At 35.4% G+C, this 27,779-nt stretch overlaps 1 protein-coding gene across 3 annotated transcripts in view; it reads left to right on the top strand.

Moving 5' to 3' along the window:
• The window catches only part of NUDCD1 (NudC domain containing 1), a 46,120-nt gene extending 20,895 nt beyond the window's left edge, over positions 1-25,225 (top strand). For all 3 annotated transcript variants that reach the window (XM_069854544.1, XM_069854545.1, XM_069854546.1), the window contains 7 exons: positions 1,009-1,192; positions 4,423-4,605; positions 7,096-7,303; positions 13,821-13,965; positions 16,105-16,230; positions 18,451-18,610; positions 22,275-25,225. In XM_069854544.1, coding sequence (XP_069710645.1) covers positions 1,009-1,192; positions 4,423-4,605; positions 7,096-7,303; positions 13,821-13,965; positions 16,105-16,230; positions 18,451-18,610; positions 22,275-22,567 — 1,299 coding nt within the window. In that variant the 3' untranslated portion in view covers positions 22,568-25,225. The remainder of the gene's footprint in view (positions 1-1,008; positions 1,193-4,422; positions 4,606-7,095; positions 7,304-13,820; positions 13,966-16,104; positions 16,231-18,450; positions 18,611-22,274) is intronic.
• Positions 25,226-27,779: the final 2,554 nt, after the last annotated feature.

Genomic DNA, 27,779 nt, shown 5'->3' with positions numbered 1-27,779 from the left:
CAGCCACTGCAACTTGAATTCCTTTTCATTTTTTTCTTTTGTTTTCATATGTTAACGTTCTAGTAAATAAGGAATGTTTTATTTCTTTGCTGTTCAGATTCATTTTGTTTTTATCTTCTTGCGTTTTTTTGCTGAATGAATACTTTTTTGACAAAAGCTGAAATATATAGTTTCTATAATAAAACTTCCAGCTATAGGTGCCAGCTGCTAAAGCTCAAGCTACAAGATGTGTAGTCCTTCTGCATGAAATTATTTCATGTTTACAGTGGTGCTTATTAGCCTTTCAGTATGACAGTAATATTTATGTACTCTGCCTACCAAGTTTCATCCAAATATGGATGGACTTTTCCAAAAGGTATGCATTGAAAACCTTGTAACCCTTGCTTCTCCTAAACATGAACATTATACTCTTTCATTTAGTTTTAGGGTTTTGTTTCTTCCTCCACTTCATAAAGCTTTAATAGAGAAGAAGAATTTTTATTTTTATAGATACTAGCCAAATAATGAGACCTTTCCCTCCCCTCAGTAATGGCTGATGATTAAACACTGGCAGCAGTACACCGGAGTTTACCTGGTTGTTTGCACATGTCAAGGTCTGCAAAGTTGTTCAGGGTGGTGAAATGCCTACATTTCCTTCTCAAGTGTGAGACTCTTCCCCAGCTGGTGTCCTGTGTTAATGAATCCTGTTCAGTACACCTGTTGTTGTACCTCTGCTTATTGTAGCAGTAAACAGCCATAACACAGGCAGTTTTATGGTTCTTCGTGCCTTGTGTAACGGGCCCTTACAATGATTTTATAATATAAACAATAATAACTAATAGCATTTCAGAACAGCGGCTTAATAGCCAAGGAGTGAGTAACCAGGAATCTATGACATTTGTGGATTCATATTGGCAGAGAGGTTTGTGGGAAGCGAACTTTGGGTGATTTGATATTTGCTGAAGCCTTTCACTGCTTTCTGAGAAAATGCAAGAATTCCAGTTTTAACTGTCTGGTTTTGTATTCTAGATTGTGTTTAATGAAGAACTAGGAAGTCCCTTTATTATAGCACACAGTGTTTCATTTTTAAAATGTGATACACATACAGTAGCTGTGTTGCTGCTTAGGGTAGAAAAAGATGAATTGGATACAAAAGGAAGTGGATTTCATATTACCTTGGAATGGATTACGATTGCAGAGATAAGTAAAGAAGGTAAGTGTTTTATAGGTGTATTACTGGTGAGTAATACTTGTTTGATTTTGGTTTGGTTTTTTTAGTGTATGAATACCTACTAATTAATGTGTTATCCTAGTAAAGTTTGGCAAAGACTAAATTATCTGTTCAGTATGACCATATATGGATTTAAGTTCTGATTTAGAGATATATGGATTAAATAAATTTGTTTTGGGGAAGACTGTGATACAGTCTCATCATTATCTTCCAAAAAGTGTGATTTTGATACCAACAGAAACAAGACCTTTAACTACTTGAACTAAAGCAGGATGTTACTATCCAAATGTTCCTCAGTCTCCTACACATAAAACATGGATAAGAGTATGAAGTCGTGGATGCCCCCTCCCTGGAAGTGTTCAAGGCCAGGTTGGATGAGGCTCTCAGCAACCTGATCTAGTGGAAGGTGTCCCTGCCCATGGCAAGGGGATTGGAACTACATGATCTTCAAGGTCCTTTTCAACCAAAACCAGTCTATGATGTGTGTTGTCTGATGTTGAAACCTGGGTGATGCAAATAGTTCTAAGAGAGAGAGACCCTGTGAAATTGCCTTTGCGGCCAGCTCAACAAGAGAAAGAAAACTGTGAACATTACTGGTTATATCTTGTAAGAAAAATTAAATCAGTAATACTGCCAGCCTAGAATTTATACTGTATTATGTAATACTGTATGTTTTCATAAACAATTTCTTTTTTACAGTGTGTTTTTTGTAACTTCAGATGAATGTTCATGGAATGAAACTTTTTCCACAAGAGTGGATTTAAACATCTTCCAAAAAATCTTGCCAGTTCTCCAGGATTTTCAAGGATCAGGCAAAATTTTGTAGTTATAGTTGGCAGAGATGTAAATATGAAGACTCAAAGCAATCTTTAATTATGAAGAGAGAAGTGTTTTGATTTCTTCTAAATCAACATCCCACAAATCAGTGATGTATGAACCAGTCTTGAAGATAAAAGCTGTTTTGAAGAATTACAGTACTTTACATCTCCTTTCATCAGTAGGCAATTGCTGTGCTTAACTTTTCTTGCAACTCTGCCTGTGGGTGCAGTTTATCAAATAAGATTGTAGTAAAAATAAGTAGTTAAACAACAAGCTATCTGTCAAATTACCAAAATCTTGTAAAAAACCCAAAGCCCTAGAGCAGAGTTAGATCTCTTGACACCAACAACTGTGAGAGTCTCTCTGATGTCTGGTTGGCTACACAAAGTGATCACACCTACCACTATTGTATTATCAAAGAATGAAGTCTGGAAGTATGAAAATATACCTGAATGGAAGCAGTGATGGCAGTGACTATCAAAAAGTTCATAAAGCCTTAATTAAAAATTTTAGAAGTGTTGATGATTGATTGAAAATGCCCCACAAAAGGTTTGGTTGCACAATGACCATTTGCCAGTTGTGAGGTTTTAGAGCTTTTAAACCAGTGAGCAAATGCTGAGACTTGCAAACAAATGTGATATGTTTCAGTGCACAGTTAACTTTGTTCAGTTAAGTACCAGCTTGTTCAGTGACTGACTAACTGCCCATTACAACAAAGATACGCTCTTTTCATTCATGTATCTAAGCAACATTTCTAAGGTGTACCCTGTTGCCTAGAGTCTTTTGATTGTATAGACTTCTTACTCTGTTTCTAGTTCAAATAGTTGAATCTCTTCAATTAATACCACTCCCCTAGCCTCAACCAAACTTTTTCCAAAAAGGGGAGGCTTTAATTACAGAATCACAGAATCACAGAATAACCAGGTTGGAAGAGACCCACCGGATCACCGAGTCCAACCGTTCCTACCAAACACTAAACCATATCCCTCAGTACCTCGTCCACCCGTGCCTTAAACACCTCCAGGGAAGGTGACTCAACCACCTCCCTGGGCAGCCTGTTCCAGTGCCCAATGACCCTTTCTGTAAAGAATTTTTTCCTAACGTCTAGCCTAAACCTCCCCTGTCGGAGCTTGAGGCCATTCCCTCTTGTCCTGTCCCCTGTCACTTGGGAGAAGAGGCCAGCACCCTCCTCTCTACAACGTCCTTTCAGGTAGTTGTAGAGAGCAATGAGGTCACCCCTCAGCCTCCTCTTCTCCAGGCTAAACAACCCCAGCTCTCTCAGCCGCTCCTCATAAGGCCTGTTCTCCAGCCCTTTCACCAGCTTTGTTGCTCTTCTCTGTACTCTCTCCAGAGCCTCAACATCCTTCTTGTGGTGAGGGGCCCAGAACTGAACACAGTATTCGAGGAGCGGTCTCACCAGTGCCGAGTACAGAGGGAGGATAACCTCAATTAACACCAATAAGTACCAGAATTGCATTATATTCTGGCTATTACTCTTCTTTCCACTTCTTGCTTAGGTCTTCTCAATTAGTTAACTTGTTTGCCAAACTATACCTGGCTTATCCATTATTATCTGTATTCTCCTGTGACTCTGATGTTTCTCTGAGTTTAACATTGAGATCAAAGAGGAACACATTTTGCACTACTGGAGTGGTATAGAGGATTTTTATGGTCGTAATCTGGTCTTGTCTAATGTTTCTGCTAATACGTGGCCAATTTCAAGTGATTTTGTTTAATGAGGAGGCAAAGCATAAACGTTAAACTAAACAGTTCCTTTATCACCTGCAAAAAATTTATCAAGTTATTAGTTTTTTTCTAAAAATGCATTTGTACAAGATGTTCTTTTTCAGAAGTTGATCAATTACTGAGGACTGTGTGGGCAGTTAGATTCTAATAGCAAAAGAACAAACATTGTGCTAGAACCTGTCACTTTACTGGTGTTTTGAGTCATCAGTACCCATGTGCCTGGGAACACATGGGCTTTTGTGCCAGGAACTAACATCTGGGACCTTGCTTTTAAGCAGCAATGTTTTAGAAAAGTTGAGGAAGATAGTAATTTTCTTTCATGAATGAAGTGTTGCCTCTAGCTGTTTCATTCCTTGTCAAGTTTTTACAGCAGCTCAAAATGTATTTGGAAAACTTTTTTGTACAGAAGCTATGAATGTTTTTGTGAATTGCTGGGCTAGCTGTGATCAACAAAGATGTAAGGAAAAAGGGCACTGTCAGATTAATTTTAGGGTCTACTTATTCAACAGAAGATAAATTTCTTTTTAAAGTGCAGTACTGTGATTTAACTGGTGGGATTGCTTACCATTTTTAAGCATAATGAGACTCTCATATTGTCTTCTAGAAAAATATTACAGCTAAGATTTTTTTGTTTTTTAATTTTATAGGTGAACATAGATATGAAATCTTTAAGAGGAGAGTTTTACAAGGAAAATCAGTTCCCCACTATGCAGCAATAGAGCCAAGTGGGGATGGTCTAATGATTGTTTCTTATAAACCATTCAAATTTCTGCAAGATGAAGATGACAATTCAGAAGAAAATGATGTAAAAGTAACAAATGAAAAGAAAGGTAAGACATCTGGCAGATTGTGCTGCTGTCTCTTTTGGCTTAGAAAACAGCTTGTCAGTTTAGCATCTGTTTGGAAACTATCAGTAAATGTTTGTCTTAATATCTGCCTTCCAGATTTTTTTTTTTTAGGGGCAGATTGACTTTTTTTGTTTTCACTGTGGGAGGTTTTATTGTTCATAAACCTATATGAGAAGCATTTTTTTGGCTAGGAGACACTTGAATAATTTTGTTGTCCAAAGGAAAAGAATATTTTGCAAACAGAACTTAGTATTTGTTAGCAGTTGAATTGCTATGGTAGCACCTAAAGTTAGGTATCTGGCTGAAGTACCCAAATTAAGAAGCCAGTCTTCATGGTGAGAGAGAGGGCAGCATGGCACCCACTGACCACGCCAAATCGTTGTTCATCAGAAAGCTCTCTGATGTATAATTTAGTTCTGGCTTTCTAAATTAAAAAACAAACAAATGAACCAAGCTTCAACTTTTTGAAGAATGAGAATCCTGTATAAGATTGTGGGAAAACAGTTCAGAAAAAGTAATAAACTCAACAAAATGTATCTATACTTCTTTTCTTTGAGATCAAAACAAAATTAAGTAAAAACCTATTAATGAAATTTATTTCATCTTAGATATCACTGAACTCTAGAATATGTATGTTTATGTAGTTGTATGGTATTGTTTCAGATTTGATTTTTGCTCCTGAATGAGACATTGGTTAAATGTCTAGCAGTCTTTGTCAATGGTACAAAAATCTGCTTGGGAAACAATACAAAAAGATCAGTTTTCTGGAATATATTAATCTTACGAACTATCACATGTTACATACAATTGTATTAAGAATAGTCTGTATGAAAAATTCTTGCAAAGAAGTTCTTCAGTGCACTGAACACCATAATACAATGTCTGTGCAATTGTCGCTGAATTAGCTAGTTCGAAGTTTTAATAATTTTTAAGAGCTTTTTTGAGTTTTTACTGGGTGTGATTAAAGGAACACAGGAAAGAGCACAGTATCACCCTTAGCATAGCCCATTTCATGCATGTATGTGCGTATACAGTGTTGCCGAAGTCCAAAAATCTGTAACATGGATTACTGTTTGCAGGAATACCTTTTAGAAAACTTCTCATAGTGCAAAAATCTAATGGCAGAGAAAGTACTGACATCTCAACTCCTAGTTTAGAGGGAATTCTAATACCTTCTTAAAAGAGTATTTGTCTTTTGCTAAACGTAATGTAGGCTATAATATTAGTTATATATTTATAGAAAATTGCAGGCATATAGATGTAAGATAATAAAACGAGATGTGCCAGCATAACTTTAATTTTTATAGCAATTTTTACAGCAATAGCTAAAGAAATATTAAGGTAGTTATATTGCACATCAGTATTTTGGCATTAATTTATTCTTTCATAGTCTCCTCTGCACATTTTTGAGAGCTTATGAGAAGGCTGTCTTGAAGATGGAGAGTGGAAGTCCAAGCTACTTTTGCGGTGTCATTCATTTTTCTTCTAAATTAAGAGTTTCAATACCAGATAGAATCTGTGTCAAAGTTTAGAATTTGGAAGGCCATCATATACTAATAGTTTCTGGAAAGTATATTTGTAGCACCTTTGACTGATCTATTATAAACAGGAAAATAGTGATAATGGTCTGCAGTGTAAGAGTGCTTCTGTAGTCACAGTTGCTGACATGAAGCTTAGATCACCTAAATCCTGTGTTGTGCTGTGACAACTTGAGAGCTTCTAAAGGGCCTATCCATACTTCACTTTTCCTCTAAATAGGAAGGTAACGTGTACAAGATTGCTCTGTGTTTTGTGACCAACTATGCACTACCCAGTCATGCTGTCATAGCCTTGCTTTTGTATAAACATTTCTTTTAAAAGGCCACTTCTTGCAGCAATCTTAACACTCGGTATAGATGTCAGGCAGATTCTAGACCCAGGAGAAGAAGTCAAGCATTACGTCTGGGCAGGCAGTTTTATTTCACCTCTATCAGCTGAAGCAGTTGAAGACTACTTGGTTCTCTAAAATAATTTCTTTTCAATAGTCATTGTAGCTTCTGGCAAAATAGGTAAGAAAAAACTGTTCATATTTCTGAATGGAATATTGGAGCATTCAGTGGCTTGTCAGTACTGCTGTACCTGGTGTGTCTACAACCAGATTCTTAAGCATTACTGTTTGGTTACAATTTTTATTTAATGGTGCAGTAAACCTAGAATAATAGTTTATGCCCCTTGTATAACTCTATCAGCGTGTTTGAGTATTGACGTGAATATAAATTACTCTCCAGATGAGGGACACAAATGACCTTGATTGCTAAAAAAATGTTTTTCCATTTTGTAATCACAATATATATTATATAAGTAGTTCAGAGTAAAATTCTATTTCCACCCTTCCACAAACTTCTATTCCGTATCTCCCAGGATTACATGCTGTGGAATCCAGGACAGCATTTGTAATCTAGTTTGTGTTTTTCTGCGTGTTTCCAATTGTAGACCCTCTCTATTACTGGCAGCAGACTGAAGATGATTTGACAATAACAGTTCACATTCCTCAAGACATCACTAAGGATGATATAAAAGTACGCTTTTCCCCTGATAACATATGTGTTACACTGAAAGATCAGCCTCCTTTGATGGAAGGAAAACTTTATTCATCTGTGGACCATGAAAGCTGCACGTGGATAATTAGAGAGGACAAAAGGTGTTGTATATGGTTTTTAGTTTTCATGTTGATAGGAATTGATTTCTCTAAGCATATACTGTATCTGTGACTTCTGGCCTATCTGGGAATGGACTCATTTAATGCTACCCTCTGCATCAGATTCCTTTAAGGAATCTATCTTCTGAGAACCATTCACTGGGTTTTGCAACGCTATCTCACAATAGTTTTTCTTTAGCTAATTGTGAAGGTAATCCCCATCTCTTGCAGCTACTTGATTATAAGCTATATGATCAGCTATTTTCTGCAATGTAGAAAAGCCTTTCCAAACTAATAAATTATTCTGTCTGAGAAACAAAACCACTATGTGTGACTGCTATACTCATGATTAAACCTGTAGCAGACCAGGAATTCAGAGTTTCTACTGTAGAGCTGTGAAGCAGAGATCTATGCAAATGAGGATCCATTGATGATTTTAAACTCCTCACGCTTTTCACATCCTTTGCCTGTTTAGCCAGAGTTAATGTCCTAATTTAATGTTGTCAGTTGCCTTTCCAAAACAATGTTTGGTGGTATGAGCTACTGGAGGTTAACCCATGGGTGTCTATATGGCTACCTGGTTTTTATATTGTCTTCGAAAATAATCTTCTCCGTTCACTTCTGGTTGATCAAAGTGGAAAAGATAATAGGTAAACTGTTAAATGATTTTCATAGTGACAATGTATTTTATAGCTATGAAACTTTGGTGATAAATTCAGTAATATTTTGAAGTTCTAAAGATTTTTTTCCAGGTAAACAGAAACTGCTCCCCCAGGTATCACAATGTTAAAAATAGGTTTGGAAGCAAAGTAAAACTTAATTGGTTCAACGCTTCCCCCCAGCCACATCGCAAAATTTTAGGATTCATTAGCCTGACTTTTACCATGCTGTTTTATGTTAATTATTTCTCTTCTGCTTTCCACAAGTAGAAGATTTTTTTTGTAATAATGTAACACAAGTTCTTCAGGTTTGACTTATAAATTCCATATGCTGTTTTCCTAATCCGTTGTGCACTATGTGTGTGAAACGAAGTTAATCTGTTAACTTCACTTGCTGTAGACCTATAGAAATGTTCATTGTTTTATTTGAGAAGTAAAATTTAGTTGTTTCTGGAAAATAAAACCAACAAACCAAACTAACAAGGAATGGAAGGAGGGGAGGAGAATTCAGAGCTCCCCAAATATCAAACTGACTTTGTTTTGTTTTGTTTCAGAACCTCATAGTTCTAGAATTTTATTTCACTGGTAAAGAATTGCAACCTAATTTCACTTTCTACTCAAACTCTGTATCATTAGTCAAGCCTCGGAGGGTCCTTTTGAGCCCTAAATTGATCTTGGTGACAAGACGTGTTCAACCATTGTTCTAGGGATTTTTGGTGGTATAAATTGTCTACAATATTTGCAGTTGCATCAATAAAAATGTTTCATACCTGGAAGGTGACAATAAGTATTTGGATTAATTTCCACATGTGTTCCTACACATGTAAAAGGGAGCGTGAAATCCCTCTGTATTTGGAAATGTACTCTTCGGAGTTTTTCTGCTGGAGACTTGAAGCTAGAAGCTTGTGTTACAAGCCACTTCCTTTGTTGCAGTTGACAGGTGCAGTGAACACTTATCTGCACCATTTTGTCCTGCCTTCTAGGACATGAACTGAGAGAGCTGCTGAATGCTTAGATACTGCGAAGCATATTCCTTCCACTTATGAGACTGAGTGAAAGTCTTTGCTCATCTTTTGCAGTTGTACCTCCTCTTGTGCTAGCTGGTCAGAACAGCCATAAGTGAGGCACCATCTGAATGGTTCCAAGTAGAACTATAGTTGTGATGAATGAAATGCAGTATGTGCATTATGAAAAACAGGTAGTTGATCCACACTTTATTGCTCTTCTTGTTCTTTGTACTGTAGACCCGTATTACCTGTAAAAGCGCCTTGGAATTTTGAAAGCTTTTTTCACTAGCTGCATCAGTGGGTTTCTATTAGCCTACCTGAGGGAGCTGGGGTTGAAAGTCTGGAACAGACTAAACATTTTCTGCTCTAAGAGGTTTGTGATCGTCCTCCTGAACTTTGAAAAGTTCATATACTCTACAGTCTATAACCTAGCACATCATTTGTTTAACCTAGGGGTGTTTTTAATTATTTGGAAGTCTTGTATTAGTTTCCTAAATATATATATCTCTCATCTTTTTGCAAGATAGAATTTTCCAGATTCTTCAAGTATTCTCTTTGTAATTTCTGTGAATCTAGGTACCCAATTATTTCATCACAATGGGGAAAGTTTTCAAACCAGTGCTAGTCATCTATACACTTGGTAGATATTGTAGCCTTAGTTAATATGACAACTGTTATAATTAATGCACAATCACAAAAGTAGTTCAGAGTAGTAGAAGTGTCCATACTTAAATAAAAATGAACTTAAATCAGTTGTTTTCCAGTGTCTGCTACAGTATTAAATTTGTGATGTTTAATATTTTTTTTTCCTTAAACTTGTTCAGAGCCTATATATGCAGTAGTTGGCTACAGGATGAAAAGTTAATCTTTTTTTAACTGGCTACCTGTGGTACTACTTCTAATATATTGAAGATATTGGATATAGAAGGTAGTGTTGGTTGGTTACCTTCAAAAAAACCCCAAGACTATGAACTGCAGCTATTATGTATTGCTCTGTCACAACTCCAGTACTCTCTGACCAGATTCTATAACATTTTCCATGCACAGAGGACATAATGATCAAATTTACTTATTTGAAAACAATTGAAGTTACACGTGATTTCTGATTTAGCAGAGTGATACAAAACACATTAAAAACTTGGTACAAGTGTGAGTTATGCTTAGCAAAATATAGCAATTGCAGTACATGGTTTTGTCACAGTACTGATGTAATTACTGTTACCAGTCCAAATAATATGCTCCCCATCACAAAGCTGGACATCCGCACCTGCCAGGGAGGAATATGTGGGTTGATGCCAGCTCCAGCCCGTTGCTTTCTGTTCCAAAGGCTTTTGTTGTCTGAACCATGTATGTATTCCTGATGTTGGTCTGGTTAACTTAGGGAGATGCTGACACTCTTTTAATGAACTCGAGGGAGAACACACCACCAGTTGATCCACTCAACTGTTGATATGTGTTTATCTGAGACAAAGGCTGCTCTTTGTGTTGAGACAGGGCTGGCTTCTTTGCATCGTTCCCCAAGCTTCGTGGATACATTGTACAATGTGCATCTCCACCAAAGATCTTCCATTGTAGGTTTGTTGACTGACTCACATTCCATTTCTTGGGGTTTAGTCTATCACAAGCTCTATGGCATGTAACAGACTGAAAGAACCTTGTGTTGATCGTTCTGTTAATGCTGAACTATAGGATTAGTCCTGAACCAAAGAAATTATTTATCTGTAATATAAATGGTGGGGAAGGATGGTACAGGCTGAGGGAGGATGGGGAGTGCAAGGAAATGAGTCAATAGTAAAACTGTTTCAAGCTTCATTATTCATATGGAATTCATGATGGAGTTTGTCTTGGATCTTCCAACATCTAGAAGAAAAGCAATAAGGTCTGTCAGTATGTAATAGGTATTTGCACATTTACTGCTTTTGCTCTCTATTTCTTGAAACAAGCAGGTTTGGTTAAAAGGCTGCTTAAAGAGTAATTTCCTTACATGGTGTCATCAAATGAAAAAAGTGTGAGCTGGAGTTGTTTCTGTGGAAATAGAAGTATTTCCTTTAAATAAGATAAAAATAATTTTTTGTCACTGGGAAAGTTTTGTAGATACTCTGTGATAAAATAAAAATATAAAATATAAACTTTCCTATGCCACTAAGCATATTTGTCTTTTATGCAATCAAAACCAAATCCTAAACATGGAATCACACAAGCTACCATGAAGAAAATTAACTCTATCCCAGCCAAAGGCAGTACATGAGTGCAACAAAAATACTTAAATCTGTTTACCAGAGTTAAGGATCAATTTTTTTTGTGAAGAAAAACTGTCATCAAGTTCCTAATATATTAATGGCAACAGTGTCCCTCCTGGACATGGTACAAGAGTGGGGGGAATTAGTTGTGTCTGCTTCCAAGGCATTTTGAAATATCTTCTTTTGTTCTTTGTTTGGCCTCTTGTTTTCTAATGCCAATTATTAATATTTAGTGTAGTTTTATTTTGAAGAAATAAATACCAGATAACAGTATTTGCTGCTTTCATTGCATGTTTTTGCATTTATATACACTAAACTTACTTATGGGAAAATTTGAGTTCTTTGTTATTTGCTTTTTTACTTTTTGAGTTCTCTTTGATTAATAATCACCAAGTTTTTTCCCTTTTTGCTGTAGATTTATTACTGGTTTTACAGTTCAGTTGTTCTGAATGCAATATAATGTAATAAAAATGATCGTAGATTAGGAAAATTGCACTTTGTTTTTTACCAGGTAGATCATTAGAGCAGGGCAGGTGATTTTATGGATCCCATTCACTTTTCAATAATACCTATTTTATGAGAGTGTGTGTGCATTTCTATTTTCTGTCTCAGAGTCTCAGTTCAAGAAGTTATTTCTACACATATGAAGCTTACTGATATGAATCTTAAAAACAACCTGTAACTTTTTGCGTAGTTCAGATCTGTCTTTGGGTTCCCATTAGACATTTTTGGTCCACAGTTTCCTGCAGGGTTTCTCCTGCAGAATTTCCAGTTAAATTTCCTCTGAGAGTTTTGAAATGCGCAAACTTTAATCCTGTAAACTTGATCCAGCATACAGTAAGTAGGGAGAATACATATTTATTTCAATAACACAGTAATGTTCCCAAACACAGTGTTATGGAAAATAGGGCCATCTAAGGAGGGATTTTGAGAAGACTCAGAGAAAAATAGGCATTATATTAACCATAGCTTTCTGACACCATGAAATCTGAGTTTCAAGTAGAAAAAAGGAAAAGGAAGTTATTACGGTTTCAAGTTACAATTTTTAAATACATGTATCTTTACTACCATTTCCCAAGTGTGGAAATTGGGGAGCAAAGTGTTATACGTTTGACATATTGTATCTTATGCTAGTGTTACATGTTGCTTTGTACCTGACAGTAGTTACACTTGCCATGTAATAGTTCAAAATACAAAGTGAAAAATTACCCGGTAGAGATAATACTGGCCTCTGGGTACTTGCGCAAGCATGATGTCAGTATTTTTCATTATGGCATTCTCTGAACTTCTGTGTGAAGTGTATAGGTGTGTGTACCATGTGAGATTTGTTTATAATAAAACTCTTGTGACATTTCCTGAAGGGCATTCGCAGTTAAAATTTTTGTCAAATTTCGTTTGATAGTCAAATGATTTGGTTTTAGGCAATCCTGTGAGAAGCAGGGAGTTGGACTTGATGATCCTTAGGGATTCTTTCCAACAAGATATTCTGTGATCTTCCTTCAATTTCCCTCATCAAAAATCTTGTCTTTTCCCCAAATGGTAAACTGCAAAAAATAGTTAATCTGCAGAAAATTTAAATAAAGGGACTAATATTTGTCTATAGATGCCACTAATACTATATACTAAAATGTGAGCTTTCAGTTTTTACTATTAAATATGATAGTGAAAAGTAGCTCAGCAGAGTAACTACTTTTTATTACTCATTCAAGTGAGCAATACTTCATGAGTCTCAGGGTTCTGTTTTAATGGGAAATACTAATTGCATACTTCAGTGTAATAAGTTGCACTCAGTTCTTAATGTTGGTACCGCAGTACCACTTTAGATCTGTTGATTAAAAGTATAAAACTTGCTCCAAATGTCTCCTGTATGTTATTTCCAATACCAATGTAATTTCTTCTGAAACTAATTCAGACTTCTCTCAGTAGTTATTGGTATTATGCAGGAGTTAGTAGTTTAGTAGTAGAAGGTTTTCCTATTCTGTCAGGTGAAAAACTGTCATTGTAGGCTCTGTATCTAAAACATGAATATAATAAAACTAACTGGATTTATTGTTATATCCGTATGTTGGTCTAATTAAATGGAATTGCTCTGTTGGTGTATCAGGCTGTCTCTTATTTTCTCATTATTTAGTTGTCTATTCATAATGGTTATACCAGATTCTCTTAAGTTTGTTTTTCTTTTTTACAGGTTATAGGAATCCTATTAAGTCCTATTAGGTTTCAAGTAACCTCTGTAGTAAAATTCTGTCACTTCTCAAATAGATTTCTTTGCAGGTGATCTCCTATGGTATTTAAAGGATTTTAATAAGACTGCTTCAGGGGAAACTGCATTTAGAGTGAAAACTCTGAGGGCACTTACATGAATATGTGCTCTTTGTTCTTATGCTTTTACAAATTCCTTGTCCTTGGTCTGTATTTCTTTAGCATATTTTCCATTAGAATAGTTTATTTTATAAATTAAGTGCTAATGTTCTCTGTTATGTGATTTTCATTACGGATTCAATTTCAAGAGGAGAAGTGCTCATATCTACATTTAGAGCTAAATGTAGGTGACTAATCAGAGAAATGGATGCAGCGTTTTCATGTAGTACTCTGTCTTCTATTTGCATTTTAGCTTGGAAATTTCTCTAATTAAGAAAAATGAGGGACCCCAGTGGCCAGAGCTAATAATTGGTGACACTAGAGGGGAATTCATTATGGACTCTTCTCAATGCTCTGAAATAAGTGAAAGCCTGATGCACCTTACCTCCGAAGTAATGGTAAGGGGATGAAAAATAAAATAATTTATAATTTTTGTACACTTCCATGTTGTCTTTTCTTGGTGTCCTAATTTGCTCTTCATTGACATAGCTCATCAGTTCACTTACTATTTCAAATCCTATCTCTACATTCATTTTTAACTGAAACTGTTAAACTATTCACAACTTTAGTGCCATTATACTTCGAACAGTAATATTATCTTCAGGGGGAACTGAGTTTAGCTTACAGAATAATGTCTGTGCACCAAAAGAGAAATCTGATATAACATGGACATAAATTTTGTTCCCACCACTTGTTACATGGCAGTTTGTTTTGAAGCAGTTGATTTAAGTGATTTTTGAAGAATGTCTTTTGTTTTTATCAGTAGATTAGCAGCACTTTTATACTGTCTTCCTAGAGATACTATACTTGGCTTATATTGACTGTAGGTTTAAGTAGTACTTTTAAAAGGAAAATTTAGGAAAGTATAAGCATGACTCATGAACTTTCTGTCATTGTTTTTATACTGAGAGTCTATTGAAAACCAAATGAAGTGTAATTTTTAACTGCTGCTTGCTTGATACTTCCCCTTTTATTTAATTAGAAAGTGGCATCTCATCTAAAACTTATGAAGTGTGACTCCCCGTGGATCTCGATATATTAGTTTTGGATTATTTTGTTTTTTATTAAGGCTGAGAAGTGTTATTAAAATAAATTCTATAGAGTGCTTAAATTGATTTCTCTTCTCTCCCCCACACTACCTATGGGAAGAGTATTGCAGTCCATCTTTTGACCATAGTTTTACTGGGAATTTCAAATTTATTTTCTTTTGTAACTCATGCTGACCTTGAAATGATGAATTTTTTTTCTTTCATCACAACTTTTCAGCTTATGTGAAATAATGATTGTGTGAAAAAGAAAAATCTTTCCTTAGGTAACTTTAATTGCATAAATGCTAAGTACATTGGGATTTGTTTCTTTGGTTTTTGTTTTGTTTATTTTTTGTTTTCCTGTAGAGGAGAGGTGAACCCCAAAGTCTAGCCTCGAAAGAGGTAGATACCCTGTTCTATGTCTTGTGCATTAGTTTGCAGTTTATGATAATTATAATAGTTCTGTTTTCTGTCATTTAAGTACATTTCTCTGCTATCTCTTCTCATTTGATTTCTTTGAAATTAAAGTGTCTTAGCAATTACAAAAATTGCATTGATCTCTTTCACTTTATGGACTGAAAAAAAAAAAATATTCTTAATCTGATGAAGTGGATGAAGAAACATGCAGAACTCCTTCCTATCAGATGAATTGAGACTTAGTGCGCTGTTTAATCTTTCCTTACACATTCTGTTTGACTGCAACTGACATTATATTGGCTGTCAAGATAGTGTCTTTGCTGTGCAAAAAGGAACATGAATTCATACTTAACATGGAAGTGTGTATTTTTGCCTTCTGTTTAGTAAAGGTACTTTTCTGTTACCATGAGGTTAGTTCTCTAAATATATTACAAAAGTAGTGTAGATTGTTGTTTTTTTTAAAAAATGATCCAAGGAAGATGTCAGCAGCTGAAGCAAGCTGTTTCTTTATGAAGTAGTGTTATATCTTGCTGTTAAATTACTAGTAAAAGTAAAGGATTTTCCTTTTTTTGACTTGTGGGATGTCAAAAAATACATGTGCTTTTTCCTTGTTTTGAGTGCATTGAAAAGTACGCATAACAGCATTAATTTTAAATAATTATTAGCAAAGCTGAAAGAGGGCATGTACTTCGAGCTACTTACAAAATTAATTAATCGACTTGATAACAGCATTTCCAATGGCAATTGTAAAAAAACTTAGGCTAATGTAAATTTACTAAACCTGCCTAGGTTACATACCTTCTGCATACGTACAGAAGGGAATTTATTGTTCATGATTTAGTGTCTTATGTAATCTTTCCTTAAACTGAAATGGATATTTTGTACCTGCCACTGGTGCTGTCCTCCACACCAGAAATGGTTCTGTTCATTTTGGGTAGCATATAGCTTGATCTTAAGCCTGTAAGGATATTCAAATGATTCTTGCTGTTCTATTGAACATTATGTTATGAAATAGTGTGTGTATGTATATATACACACATATATATTCACTAGCTCGTATTTTCAGTGTAGTTCATTGTCTTTTTATTTCAGAATCCAAACCCTGAAAAGGAAAAACCACCTTGTAATGCACAAGAATTGGAAGAATGTGATGCTTTTCTTGAAGATAGTGCTAGCTTGTGCAGATTTGATGGTGATACCTTGAAAATCACTCATGTAGTAAGTGTTGCAATTTATAATAGAAGTATTTTTAAATAGTGTGTGTGATGTCGAGTTCTATTATCAGAACAGAAATCTGTGCAAGGTCTTAAAACCACATGAATTTCTTCTGTAATGTCAAATCACGGTACCAACAGAAATTATCAACCAATATGTGTTCTTCATTGTCATTTTAGTACAAAAACAAGGCTTTTATTCTGATTTAAAAAATAGATATGCTTTCACAAGCGAGCCAGTTGAAAAAGTAAAGTTATGTCAGAATAAAGATAAGAAAAGGTTTCTTTTCAGTGGCACAGACTTCTTTTAGAATCTTTAGCTTGCTTTTTTTCTTGGTAACTTTTTAGATAGCATGGTAGAAAGTTGACTCTTTTTACTACCATGCTGGAACATAGATCACTTGATGATACTTATTTGTCAATCACACTGGAAATAACAGATTGTAAACAAAATGCTTCAATCAGAGATGTGATCGTTGTAAGTGACCTTGACTGACAGCAAGTCAGAACTTGATCTGGTCCATTAGGTAAAGCAGGAAACAAAATAATCACGTGAAAGAGTCACAGATTAAATTGTCATCTTTTTGTATTTTTTGATGTTTGGGTTTTTTTCCAAGATGTCTCTACTACACTTGTAATAAGCATTGATGTTGCACCTCAACTCTACCTTGTGTCATGCAAAGCGCCTAGAAGATGCCGTTTTGCACAGAAAATGCCATAGTTACAGGAAGATATTTTGAATCAGTTCATAGCTTTCCATTTCTTGAGTAAAGCTCTAGAAGTTTTAAGTCCATGGCTTGCAGATCTTTGTCTCTTGGGGTTTTTTGTTCAGTCTGTTTGGTTGTTTGGTTGGTTTTTATTTTGATGTTATTTTTATTAAGTGTTTCTTTGCCTCTCAGTTGGTTAGTAAATTAGTAACTCTCATTTTATAATTAATGGAGACTGAGGATTCTTTCAACTCTCTTGTAGTTTAAATAGAACTGAAGAATTTGTATGCCTGTTGAAAGGCACAGTAATAGAAGGCACTTTTGCAGTTGAGCCATTAGACTTGAACTTAATCAGCTGAAATAATTATGTTAGATCTGCCCTAGTCTGTATAACCTCAAGTAAACAAATTTCTGGGTCTCAATAGCTGTAGTTTCTGTCCACTGGATCTTATGTTAAGATTAAATTAAGGTCTTAAAGGCAGAGACCCCATCCTGTGACATTTGTATAATGATAGCATAAAAAGCTTTCTGTTCACAGCTATTGCCACAATAAATGTGTGGCCACTGTTTCAGAACAATTAGTCAACAAATGTCAGCATCTGAAATGTTCATTTAGGAATAATATATTGTACTATGTGTTAAGATATAATCCTGCATTTTGCTGTTGCAGACATAGGTTCTGGATATAAAAAGTCCTTCTAATGTATTTGTTCATCTTGTAACATGAACAATTTAGATTAGCTGTTGAGTACAAACAGAAATTCTAGAGAATTCCTTTCTTGATAGACCTTTAAGGGAACAGATTTTATTTTAAGGGAACAGTTCTTTTTCCTTTGAGCATTTGCAATTGACTTCCTTTAGAAGGCTTTACATAGAAAATATGTGCTGTTTTATTGTTTATTCTTCATATTGTTCATTGAGGTAGCAGGGTATGCCGGTCTTGTCTGTCGTATATAATTGGTCATTCCTGGTGAATAGAAGTGGTTACTGAATGTCTTTGGTTATCTAGACATATTTGATGAAGAATGTACTAACCTGGAATTTAGTAATTATTTGATTGTGAGTAAATAAATTCTTGACATTCCATGATTTTAGTATTCTAACTAATCTTCCTTCCAGTCCTTACCAACTTCTACTGCAAAGGGGCAATATTTTCTTCCCCGTTGGCACTGCAGGAAACCAGATGTGATTCTCTTTAATTTATCTTTTCTAAACATGGGAAGTTGTAGATTAGGATCCCCTGTACTAGAAAACCATTTCTATACAAAATGCATGCCTGTTTGTGTACTGGACATAATGTTTCACTAAATACTGTCCCAAGAAACTTAATTGCATCTGCTTGAAATATATTAACTACCTGTGGCTGTTGATCAGTGGGAGGCAGCATAATGTATTGAAGCATTTTGTCAGCTACTAAAAATGAAGCTGTGATCACTTAACTTTGACAGTACCTGTGACAGAATCTACTATTTATGCTTTGAATCAATATGTTGTATTTCTTTTTGTGTTGTTTTCAGATTAATCTTGGAAGCAACCAGTATCTTTTCTCAGTTGTTGTGGATCCCAGAGAAATGCCATGCTTCTGCCTGAGGCATGATGTTGATGCTCTTCTCTGGCAGCCTCACTGTGATCAACCAGAGAACATGTGGGAACATATTGCAACTTTTAATGCTTTAGGTAGGAAATTACCTTCTATGTCTAACTGAGACATTTCTGTTTGAATACTCTTAGTATGGATTCTGTTGATATTTCACTTAATTAAATTTGAATTGAAAGATATTATAATTCTCTTAATAGCAACATGCTAGCTTAATTTTAGAAATATTCAAGCATAAGAAATAAAATATTTATGCCTTGGAAGGGAAATAAGCCATTTCAGACCACATGCAGGATGCAGGCTCAATACCACACTGAAAAAAGGAGAGTTCCTTGCGTAAGTGAATTTGAGATAAAGACTTAAAGGCACGATCAGCACCTTAACACTTACACAGAAACCATCAGGGAAATAGCTGCAGTTCATGAATGGTGTGTCTAGGTGTATATATGCTTATAGTAAGATGTTTCAATAAGTGACCTTTAGATTTTTCTTATCTCATTGTACCTGATAGACAGGTCTGAAGAACTGGACGTGATTGCTCACTGTTTCTTTTTTTATAAGAGCTAGGAGCATCAAATGATGCTGGTACAGAGTAGGTTCAAAAGGCACTGAAAGAAATGTTTCACATATGCTCATTTAAGATATGGAACCCTCTGCGGCAAAACTTTGTGGACGTGGAAAGTTTTAATTAATTTGGAAAAAAAATAAAATTCATCGTGTCTGGAAAAAAGTCATTTGAGAGTATAACTGTGCCAGCTCTTGCTCAAGAAGCCCCACACTATTCTGAAATTACAGGCTGCCAGAAAAGCAGAAAAATTGTGAAGAGTAGTTAGTTATTGCTGTATTCTTACAATCAGGACTAAGATTTTTTTTTTACCCACTGTTGTGAGCAGAATCCTAAATCTTAGAAGCAGAAAGTACTTAGAAAAATATGGATGCAAGAATAAGAAGTGCCCTATCTGATCAAATAGGATGGTCCTCATAGCCCAGTATTGGACATTTCAAGTAAGATACAGGTAAATGGGTTTTCATGAAAATTAATATGGTCCAGAGTTTAATTTTACTGTAACAACTATAGTTTTCCTGTTCTGTAAGTGTTCTCTAAACTCATACCTTCAATAATGCCTTGAGTATGACAATTTATTCCCTCCCCCAAATTAATTTGTTTGACCACACCATTCTCAGTCTGGGCCCAAAGTGAAAGGAAAGATATTAGCTCTTGTATGGAACTCACATAAATTACCATAACACAACTGGTTTTTAATGAGTTTTTTCAATTTATTTAGTTTTGTAATATTACTTGTTTTTTTAATAGACTGTTATTTTTACTTAAGATCAAATTAAGCTGTAAGCATCTTAGCAAATCATCTGACAGAAGAGAATAATTTCACAATTTGTTCTTTGTTTGCTCATTTTAAATTTCATTATGCTTGGAAAAAAGCGGATGATAAAGATTAAGGTGCTTTTTCAAATTACTGTTAGTTTCAAGTTTCTATGCTGACTTTGTAGTACTGTTTTAAAAACATGTTGCTATTTTTTTGAAAACAACAATAAGGAAATTCAAATAGTTGTGTGCTTTTTGTACCTCAGGTCATAAAAAACATTGTTCCACTACTTCTTCCTCTTTATTGTGCTACCATTACAGTATTGTATTGAAGTTTACACTTTGTACTAATATAGTTCATGTTAGTGTGCCAGTGGTGATGTAAATTATCAGCTTGTTTATCTACAACCAAATTTAGAAATACTTTGCAAGAGCTAGTAGTAAAAATTAGTATTTTCTGGATTAAAAGGCTGGTTTTCCAAAACTTACAGTATTCATATAAGCAATGGTCTTTCCTTCTTCTTCTGTTTGAGCCTCTGGAATTAGTTTTTAACAAGATGACAATTGAAAAGTAAATATTTGGAATTAAACCTAAGGAAGGAATCAAGTTTTTGTTATATATACCTATCCTAACAACTTTATGTTGGAAGAAAGCAATTGGTTTTGAACTGACCTTTGGCTGCTAATTTCTAATGATTTGCTGCTGGTTGAAGGAGCAGTTGCATGATCTTGCCTGTTCTTACCACGGTTTACTGAAGAAGCCTGCATATTTCACTGATTACTCATTAGTCTTGCTGTAGAAATCCCCTGCTTCTAGCTGGGTTGTATCTATAAACAAGAAAAATAAGACAACAATGACATTTTCTAGATTTGTGTTTTTAAAAAAATAGAGCCTACCATTTTCTTTTTGTGAAATCCCATTTAAATACAAGCCACTTGGCTCAAATGCTTCTTTTACATGCAAGCCTACGTTAAATCCTGCTTTTATTTTTAGTGCCAGTGTTTAAAGATATGGATTAAAGTTATACTTGTAAAGTTTTTCTGGCTGTCCTAGTATTTCCCAGTACAGCAATCATGTTGATAGTCTGTACGTATATTTACTAATTGTTTTGTGATGAAATCTGTCAAGTTTGATTTGAACAGAGATCATGTTTTGAGGACAGAAGCAAGCATTTGTAAATTTAAAAGTCATAGGGCTAACATTTCAAATATCCCCAAACAACCAAAATGCCCTCTAGGTATGAAAATACCTTGTTGTAGTGTGACTGTACTGGTGTGTGTTAGCCCTGGTGGACATCTAAGCACCCCACAGCTGCTTGCTCCCTTCCCATTCCCCATCCCCGCTCCCAGTGGGACAGAGGTGAGAACAGGAAGACCAAAAGCAAGAAAGCTCATGGGTAGAGCTCTTAGTCAATTTGGGTCTGCTGTCCTGGTTGTGTCCCCTGTCAACTTCTTATGCATCCCCAGCTTACTAGGGGGCAGGCAGAGTTAGAGTAAAAGAAAGCCATGAACATTGTGCAAGCGCTGCTGAGAAACAGCCAAAACAATGTGTGTTATCAATACTGGTTTAGTCACAAAGTCAAAACACAGCACCTTATGGTCTGCTATGAAGAAATTTACCCCCGTGTACTTTGACGTCAGTCCTATGATAATAAGGAAAGAGAGAGAGCCAAAAAAAAAAGGTAAACTCTAGGATGCTTGCTCTTCTTCGAGCTGCTGTTTTTCAGTGATAACCATTGTCAGGCATTGTGAATGGAAATAAAAGCAAATAACCTTTCAGAAATACTTAAGATCACTTTGCAGAGATTGTGTCTCAAGTCTCTTTACAAAAGTGTGAAAGGAAATCAACCTGAAATAGTTTTGTTTTCTTTTCTTTTCTTTTTTTTTTACTAATAGAGTTCTATAACGGAAAAGGTAAGTCTTTCTCAGTGAATATTAACAAAGATTACAGAGTGTTGAAACTAACTTGTTTTTTTCAGTCAGTTCTAAAGAGAAGGCAAGTTTTAAGTATCTATTCAAGGTTTAGGCTCAGAAATCTTAAATTGTAAATGTAACTGCAAGCTAGGGGACGAGAGGAGAGGTGAGGGTTATTGTGCTTAGACAGCTAATATTGGGCCAAAATGCGTGTCCATGTCTTGTGATCCTGCTGAGAAAGTAGAAGACCTTGTGTGGCGGAGATGGGGATAGATGTGGGAACGGTATCTAGCTTTACATAACACATGCACCCAAAACACCAGTAAGGAATGTGTACAGAACAAAGCTTATTTAACGACAATGTATATCTCTCTCTGTCTTGCTTTCTTTTTTTGTTACTGCTTGCATATTACTTCTAAGCTAAGGTTGATTTTATCTTAGTAAGTTAGAGTGCTGTCAAAACCAATATATTTCTTCTCCCTTCTGCTTCTTTTTGGGCTATGCAGGTTATGTCCAAGCATCAAAGCAAGACAAGAAGTTCATGGCTTGTGCTCCTGATTACTCCTATGCTGCTCTTTGTGAGTGCTTGCGAAGAGTTTTCATCTATCGTCAGCCGGCTCCTCTGTCCACAGTTCTCTACAACAGGAAGGAAGGAAGACAAGTAGGACAGGTTGCTAAGCAGCTAGTAGCAACCCTGGAGTGCAATGATCCTATCTTAGGCTTTCAAGCTACAAGTGAGAGATTATTTGTTCTCACAGCAAAAACCTTGTTTTTAATTAAGGTGAACTCTGGAAATTAATTATTCAGTATATTCTGCTATTACTTGTGTTACCAATTTGTTAAAGAACTGGCTGGGTGAACGATCTGAGAAGTTCAGTACATTTTTGCTGGAGTTTAGAAAGATATTTTACAGGGGTATCAAAATTTTTCAGTAGAATTTGTAAGATAGTGAGACAGTTTTTCAACTTTGCTGTCACTGAAGTAAGCTTCTACAGAGCAATGGGAAAATGTCTTCTGCACTAACAGCTTTCTCAGAGCAATTGTCAGAGGCTACTATTGCATAGTAAATAGATTTATCCATTGTTTTTTCTAAACCGCTGTTTGCCATACTTCTGAGTCTTGGGAGTTGACTTCTGGTTTTAAATGCCACTGTTTACTTATGAAAGAAGTAGTCAGATAAAGAAAATAAAGCCTGGAGTTATAAATATATGATGTGCAAAGTAAAGAAGTGTGTATCATAAAGAAAAAAAAATCCCAAATTCATAACCTATTGGCCAAAAAATGATTTTAACATTTTGATCTTTAGTAGTATTGAGTGACATGTGAATGGAATGAATGGTGTATTATGTTCCTTATGCAGCTAATTAATTCAAGTGGAGTGATTTCATGGTAGATGCAGATTCTAGATTATTGATTTGGGGCTTATGCTTCCAGTGAAATTTGTTCACATTTTAAGAGACACTAGAATAGCTTTTAGTAGGTTTTCCTTGAAGCAAAGTAAGGGTGCATTAGTCAAGGTCTAGTTATACTCTAATTTACAATTAGAAAGTGGCTAGCAGAAAAAGTACCTGTATTGTAACCTGAGATGGGAAATTCAGAAGTGCTGCTTCAGCCTCAGATATCACTGTAAATACTGTGTTATCAGGTAACCATTCTATCTGTGGTGCACAAGTCTTTCTGAAGATTGTTGTTTCTTATTTTAAATCAACATTGTCAGTACAGTTAAACCAAAAAAAAGGGTCAGTTGTTACAGCTCCACCTTGGGTTGGTTGTTTTATTTTTTTTTCCATAGTTTCTTACAACTCCATAGCAAAGAGTGCATAAAAAGCGTGTTGTATACTGGGCAGGAAATCTGCTATGGTCTGTGGTATCGAAGTACTGAGACAGACACAAACACAACAAGTGGCCTAATAGTTTGTGTCTCTTTCAATATTATTTCAGACCTCTGTAAGAATCTGTTGAGAGGAAATAAGTGTTCCCTTTTTATGGACATTTTCCTACTTGTAATTGTTTTGACTTTCTTGTAAATTCTCCAGAAGTGTATCGGTGAAATGATTAAATAAGATACTAAAAATTTAAGAGGGAAATAAGCAGTTGTGGCTTGAAAAAAACCCTCTACATTCAGTAGCTTTTCAAGGAACCTGATTTTCCTCCTCCTTACAGCAGTATTGTATTGCATATCCAATATTGAAAAGTTTTTCCTTGCCTTTACCCAGGTAAGTTAAAACCGACTTTAATTGCAAGCCTTCCCTTTTCATTCTATTTTTCTAAAACTGTCTTGAAAATGTTTTGGGTTTCTGTTGTTCTATTTTTTGGGGGACTTTTTTGGGTTTTTTTTTTTATTTAAAGGCTCAGTGAATGTATTACTGTTTTGTGGCTCTTTTGCATGTAAATTTTTGTTGCTGGGTAATAATGTTAAACAAGCTGGTAGAATTCATGCAGAAGTCCTTTAGAAAAGACATTATGTAGTTGATTACAGCATAAAGGAAGTGCTTTCAGATTTATATGGATATTGAAGAGTGATATGCATATTACTTGGTAACCTGAGATTTAATCACTGGGAACACATAGTTAAGAACATGTTGTGATGTTTGGGGAATGGAGGAATAAAGAGAGTTAGTTAAGGATTTGTAGGCAACATGCTTTTGTCCCCTCAGGTCTATTGCAGGAAGCTTCTCTATAGATAAGAATTTCAGCTTTTCTTTGTCAAATCCTCCTTGCTGTGGGTTAGATATCTGGAATCAATTTTCTGCTGTCTCCTGCAACAGAGGAAGCAAAGTCAAGAAAAAGCCTCTTCAGGGGCTATATTATAAAATGTAACAACTAAAACCATGTGTCTGTTGCAAGGGATTTCTTACTTGCACCTGGGGACAACCGAACAGGGAGAAGAGGTTCATCCTTTCTTCCGTGTTACTCGTCTATTTGCAGTCATGGTGACAAAGGATTTGTCAGTCTCTCTTTTACTTTGCTTTCTATGAGAGTTAAGGACGTAGTATTGTTTAAAAGATTCGTTGCCTTGAGGAACTTCTCATGCTGTTGCACAGCAAGCTACTGTAATTAAATGGCTGCAAGCCACAGGCAGGCACGTATAATCAGCATTTCTATTTCTGTGTTCACTTAATTTTCAGGCTTATTTGTTTAGCATATTTTAATGTAGACCTATGCAAAGTACAGAATGTGGATATTTTAAAGAGATGGTTTTCTGAGAACTGTACTGCAATTTTTCTAGGATTTTAATTCTTGAAATCTTGCATTTGAAGATGCAGTACTTTCTGAGAGGTTCCAATCACGATCTGTTTACAGAATTTCTGAGAAAATATTTGGCTATTATGGACTTGGATTATTTATTTCTTATATTCTTTTTCAGTGTCTTCCTTAGCTGCATATTTGGAATGTATCATGTATTCTTCTACAAGCTTAAATTAATGGAAAAAATGTTGAATTTATTAATAAAGAGTTTTAGAAATTATTTTAAAGGATTTCTTTTCATTTCAAATTTGCATCATTCCTCTGCTTCTGAAACAAATTAGAAAAATAGAAACAAATTCCTTAAAACAGGACTTGTTAAGGAGTTTCTGTTAAGATGAAGTTCCAGTGTGTGTCTGCACTGCAAGGTCTATGTCTGTTGCCAAGGCCTGCGCTATTGCACATGAAGGATTTTGTCTGTATATATGACCTGTGTCAAAAAGTGGTTCTTCATTAGTGAAACAGCAGATCCTGTGAGAGTAACAGATAAGGTTGAAGCTTATATTTTATTTGTTTGCTATGCTTTCTTTCATTACTAGACGTTATTGCCACTATAACTTTTGAATTTTCTTGCCTTCTGTCAATTTGTTTTCTATTCTTATTCTGCAGATTAGATGAACTTGAAGCCTGCAGTCAATCATACATTAGCATGTAATAACAATTTTTACTTGAATTATTGCTTTCTGATTCTGCCACATAAAATACTTCAGATAGGTTTGTGTTTTTTTGAGTTAAACTGTCTGTCATAATATCCCAAACTTACATGCTTGCTTATGAATTAAATTGCTATAAACACAGTGGCAATTGTCAACTTCTGATTCACATTTCAAGATTTTCCTCATTCTGTGGGAGAATAAAATGTGCACAGTCACCTCTGTGATAATGGAATCAGTGGTGTAAAATTTTTTGTGCATTATTGCACCTTCCTGCTCAGTAGGGCAGATACACATAACTGAATTGAAGTAAGAACTTGTTCTTCTTGTCCCAAAAGCAGTGTGATCTTGTGTACCAAAATGTGAGCTGCACTTAGAGAAGCAGGATTGCTTTTGCAAGCTGGTGCTGCAGTTTGGTTTAGAATTTTCTGCAGTCATTCCCATGTGCCATTGATAAGAGCTTTCTGGAAATCTGGTGAGATTTGTTTACCCTCTTCCCCATGCAAGTCATCTGTATTTGTGCTATGCATAAAGCTCAGCAAGGTCAAAAAAGAACTTAGTTGCAGTTTTTGAAGTAGAAAAAAACATCAACCAAGTCTTTTGGTCAGTTTCAAAATCAAGATTTAGTACTGTTTTGCTTGGGGAAGTGTCTACTGGTGTACATTTTTCCCCCTCCTTTAGAAAGGTTAATCTGCTGTTGGAAAAATGACTTTCTTTTAACAAAGATGTTCAGTATGATGAGGTAGCTGGGTATCAATTAAAATCTGACTTTTCTGATTATAGTTGTAATTAACAAGATCAGATGTAGAGCTGGAAAATATTTATCATAATTTTTACTGATCTAGGCAAAATATTCTTTATAAGCCATTCTAATGTGGTTTTGCAATAAAATTAAATCGGCATCTGCAAGGAATTGTCAAGGACAATACAAGAAGCTCAAATTTAATAAATGGGTGATTTGAGTGTCAGTTACACTGTGCTAATGTGAACATAGGTTATCCACTATCTTTTATTAATGCATTACTTGCATTCTGGATGTGCAAAAGTTGTGTATGTATATACTTTTGTATTTTCAGCCACACCTTCGTATGCATTCACATGTATTCATACTGCTCTGAAGTGTTGGGGAAGATGCAGTGGGTTCTGAGGAGGATTGTCTTTTTTTTAACATTACTGACAGCAAAGTGTGGATTCTCCATGAACCTGAAGAATGGAATGGACTCATTCCACGAGTCTGTTGTGAAGCCAGTAGTCTGACCTGGAATAGAAATATTTTACCATATGCTAAAACATGGATTTACGCTTGGGGATAAGTTGTTGAATGTTACAAAGTCTTGATTATTAATTCAAAGACTCCTTTTAATATGCATTATACTTTTGGTTTTTCTTTTCTACTCGTTTTGTGACAAGTTTTCCTGTGATTGTGGTCCCACATCAAAATGTAAGCACCTCTGAGTCTGATGTAAATGCGTTGTAATGTCATGACAAAGGCTTTATTTGAAAACATAAGTTATGAATCTCAGCAGATGCCTTAAGTTGGAAAGATGATGCAGGAGTAATAAGCATTTATTTTTGTCGAAACAAGTAGGATTTACTTGCAAAAGAAATAATGTACTGAATACCAATTCAGTCACTTTGTCACTGATACCGCTGCTGATTGGCCTTTAATGACTTTTTCTCCTCAAAGCTCTTAATTCTCCCTGTTCTATGTGCTCCCTTTAATAAATATAGAGTACCTAGTGGTAATTTAAGATTGAATGATTCACAGGTATTTCCTGAATAACTGAATTAGACTTGCACATGGAGTATCTAAAATATGGGCATGAGGTACAAGATGGATACATCTCATTGTAAAGAGACCATGAACACTGGCTCCTGATTTGATCAGGAGCCAATGACCATCTAAACAGAAAAAAACCCCTGATGCTGTGAAGACATTTCCTTCAGTTGCGATGTCATTCTAAAAAAGAGTCAAAACATGGGAACGTGCAGAATAGGCTTGCTTTGGCAAGTTAAATATATACAGGTTAACTTTTAAAGTCTCCTAGAAATATATGCAATACTCCTTTCAAAGCAATTGGATCAATCAGAAAGAGAATGTGTGTGATCAAG

This window comes from Phaenicophaeus curvirostris, chromosome 3, assembly GCF_032191515.1.
Source record: "Phaenicophaeus curvirostris isolate KB17595 chromosome 3, BPBGC_Pcur_1.0, whole genome shotgun sequence".
In the NCBI taxonomy this organism is placed as follows: Eukaryota; Metazoa; Chordata; class Aves; order Cuculiformes; family Cuculidae; genus Phaenicophaeus; species Phaenicophaeus curvirostris.
The sequence above is the reverse complement of the archived record's forward strand: the minus strand, read 5'-3'. Positions and strand labels throughout refer to the sequence as shown.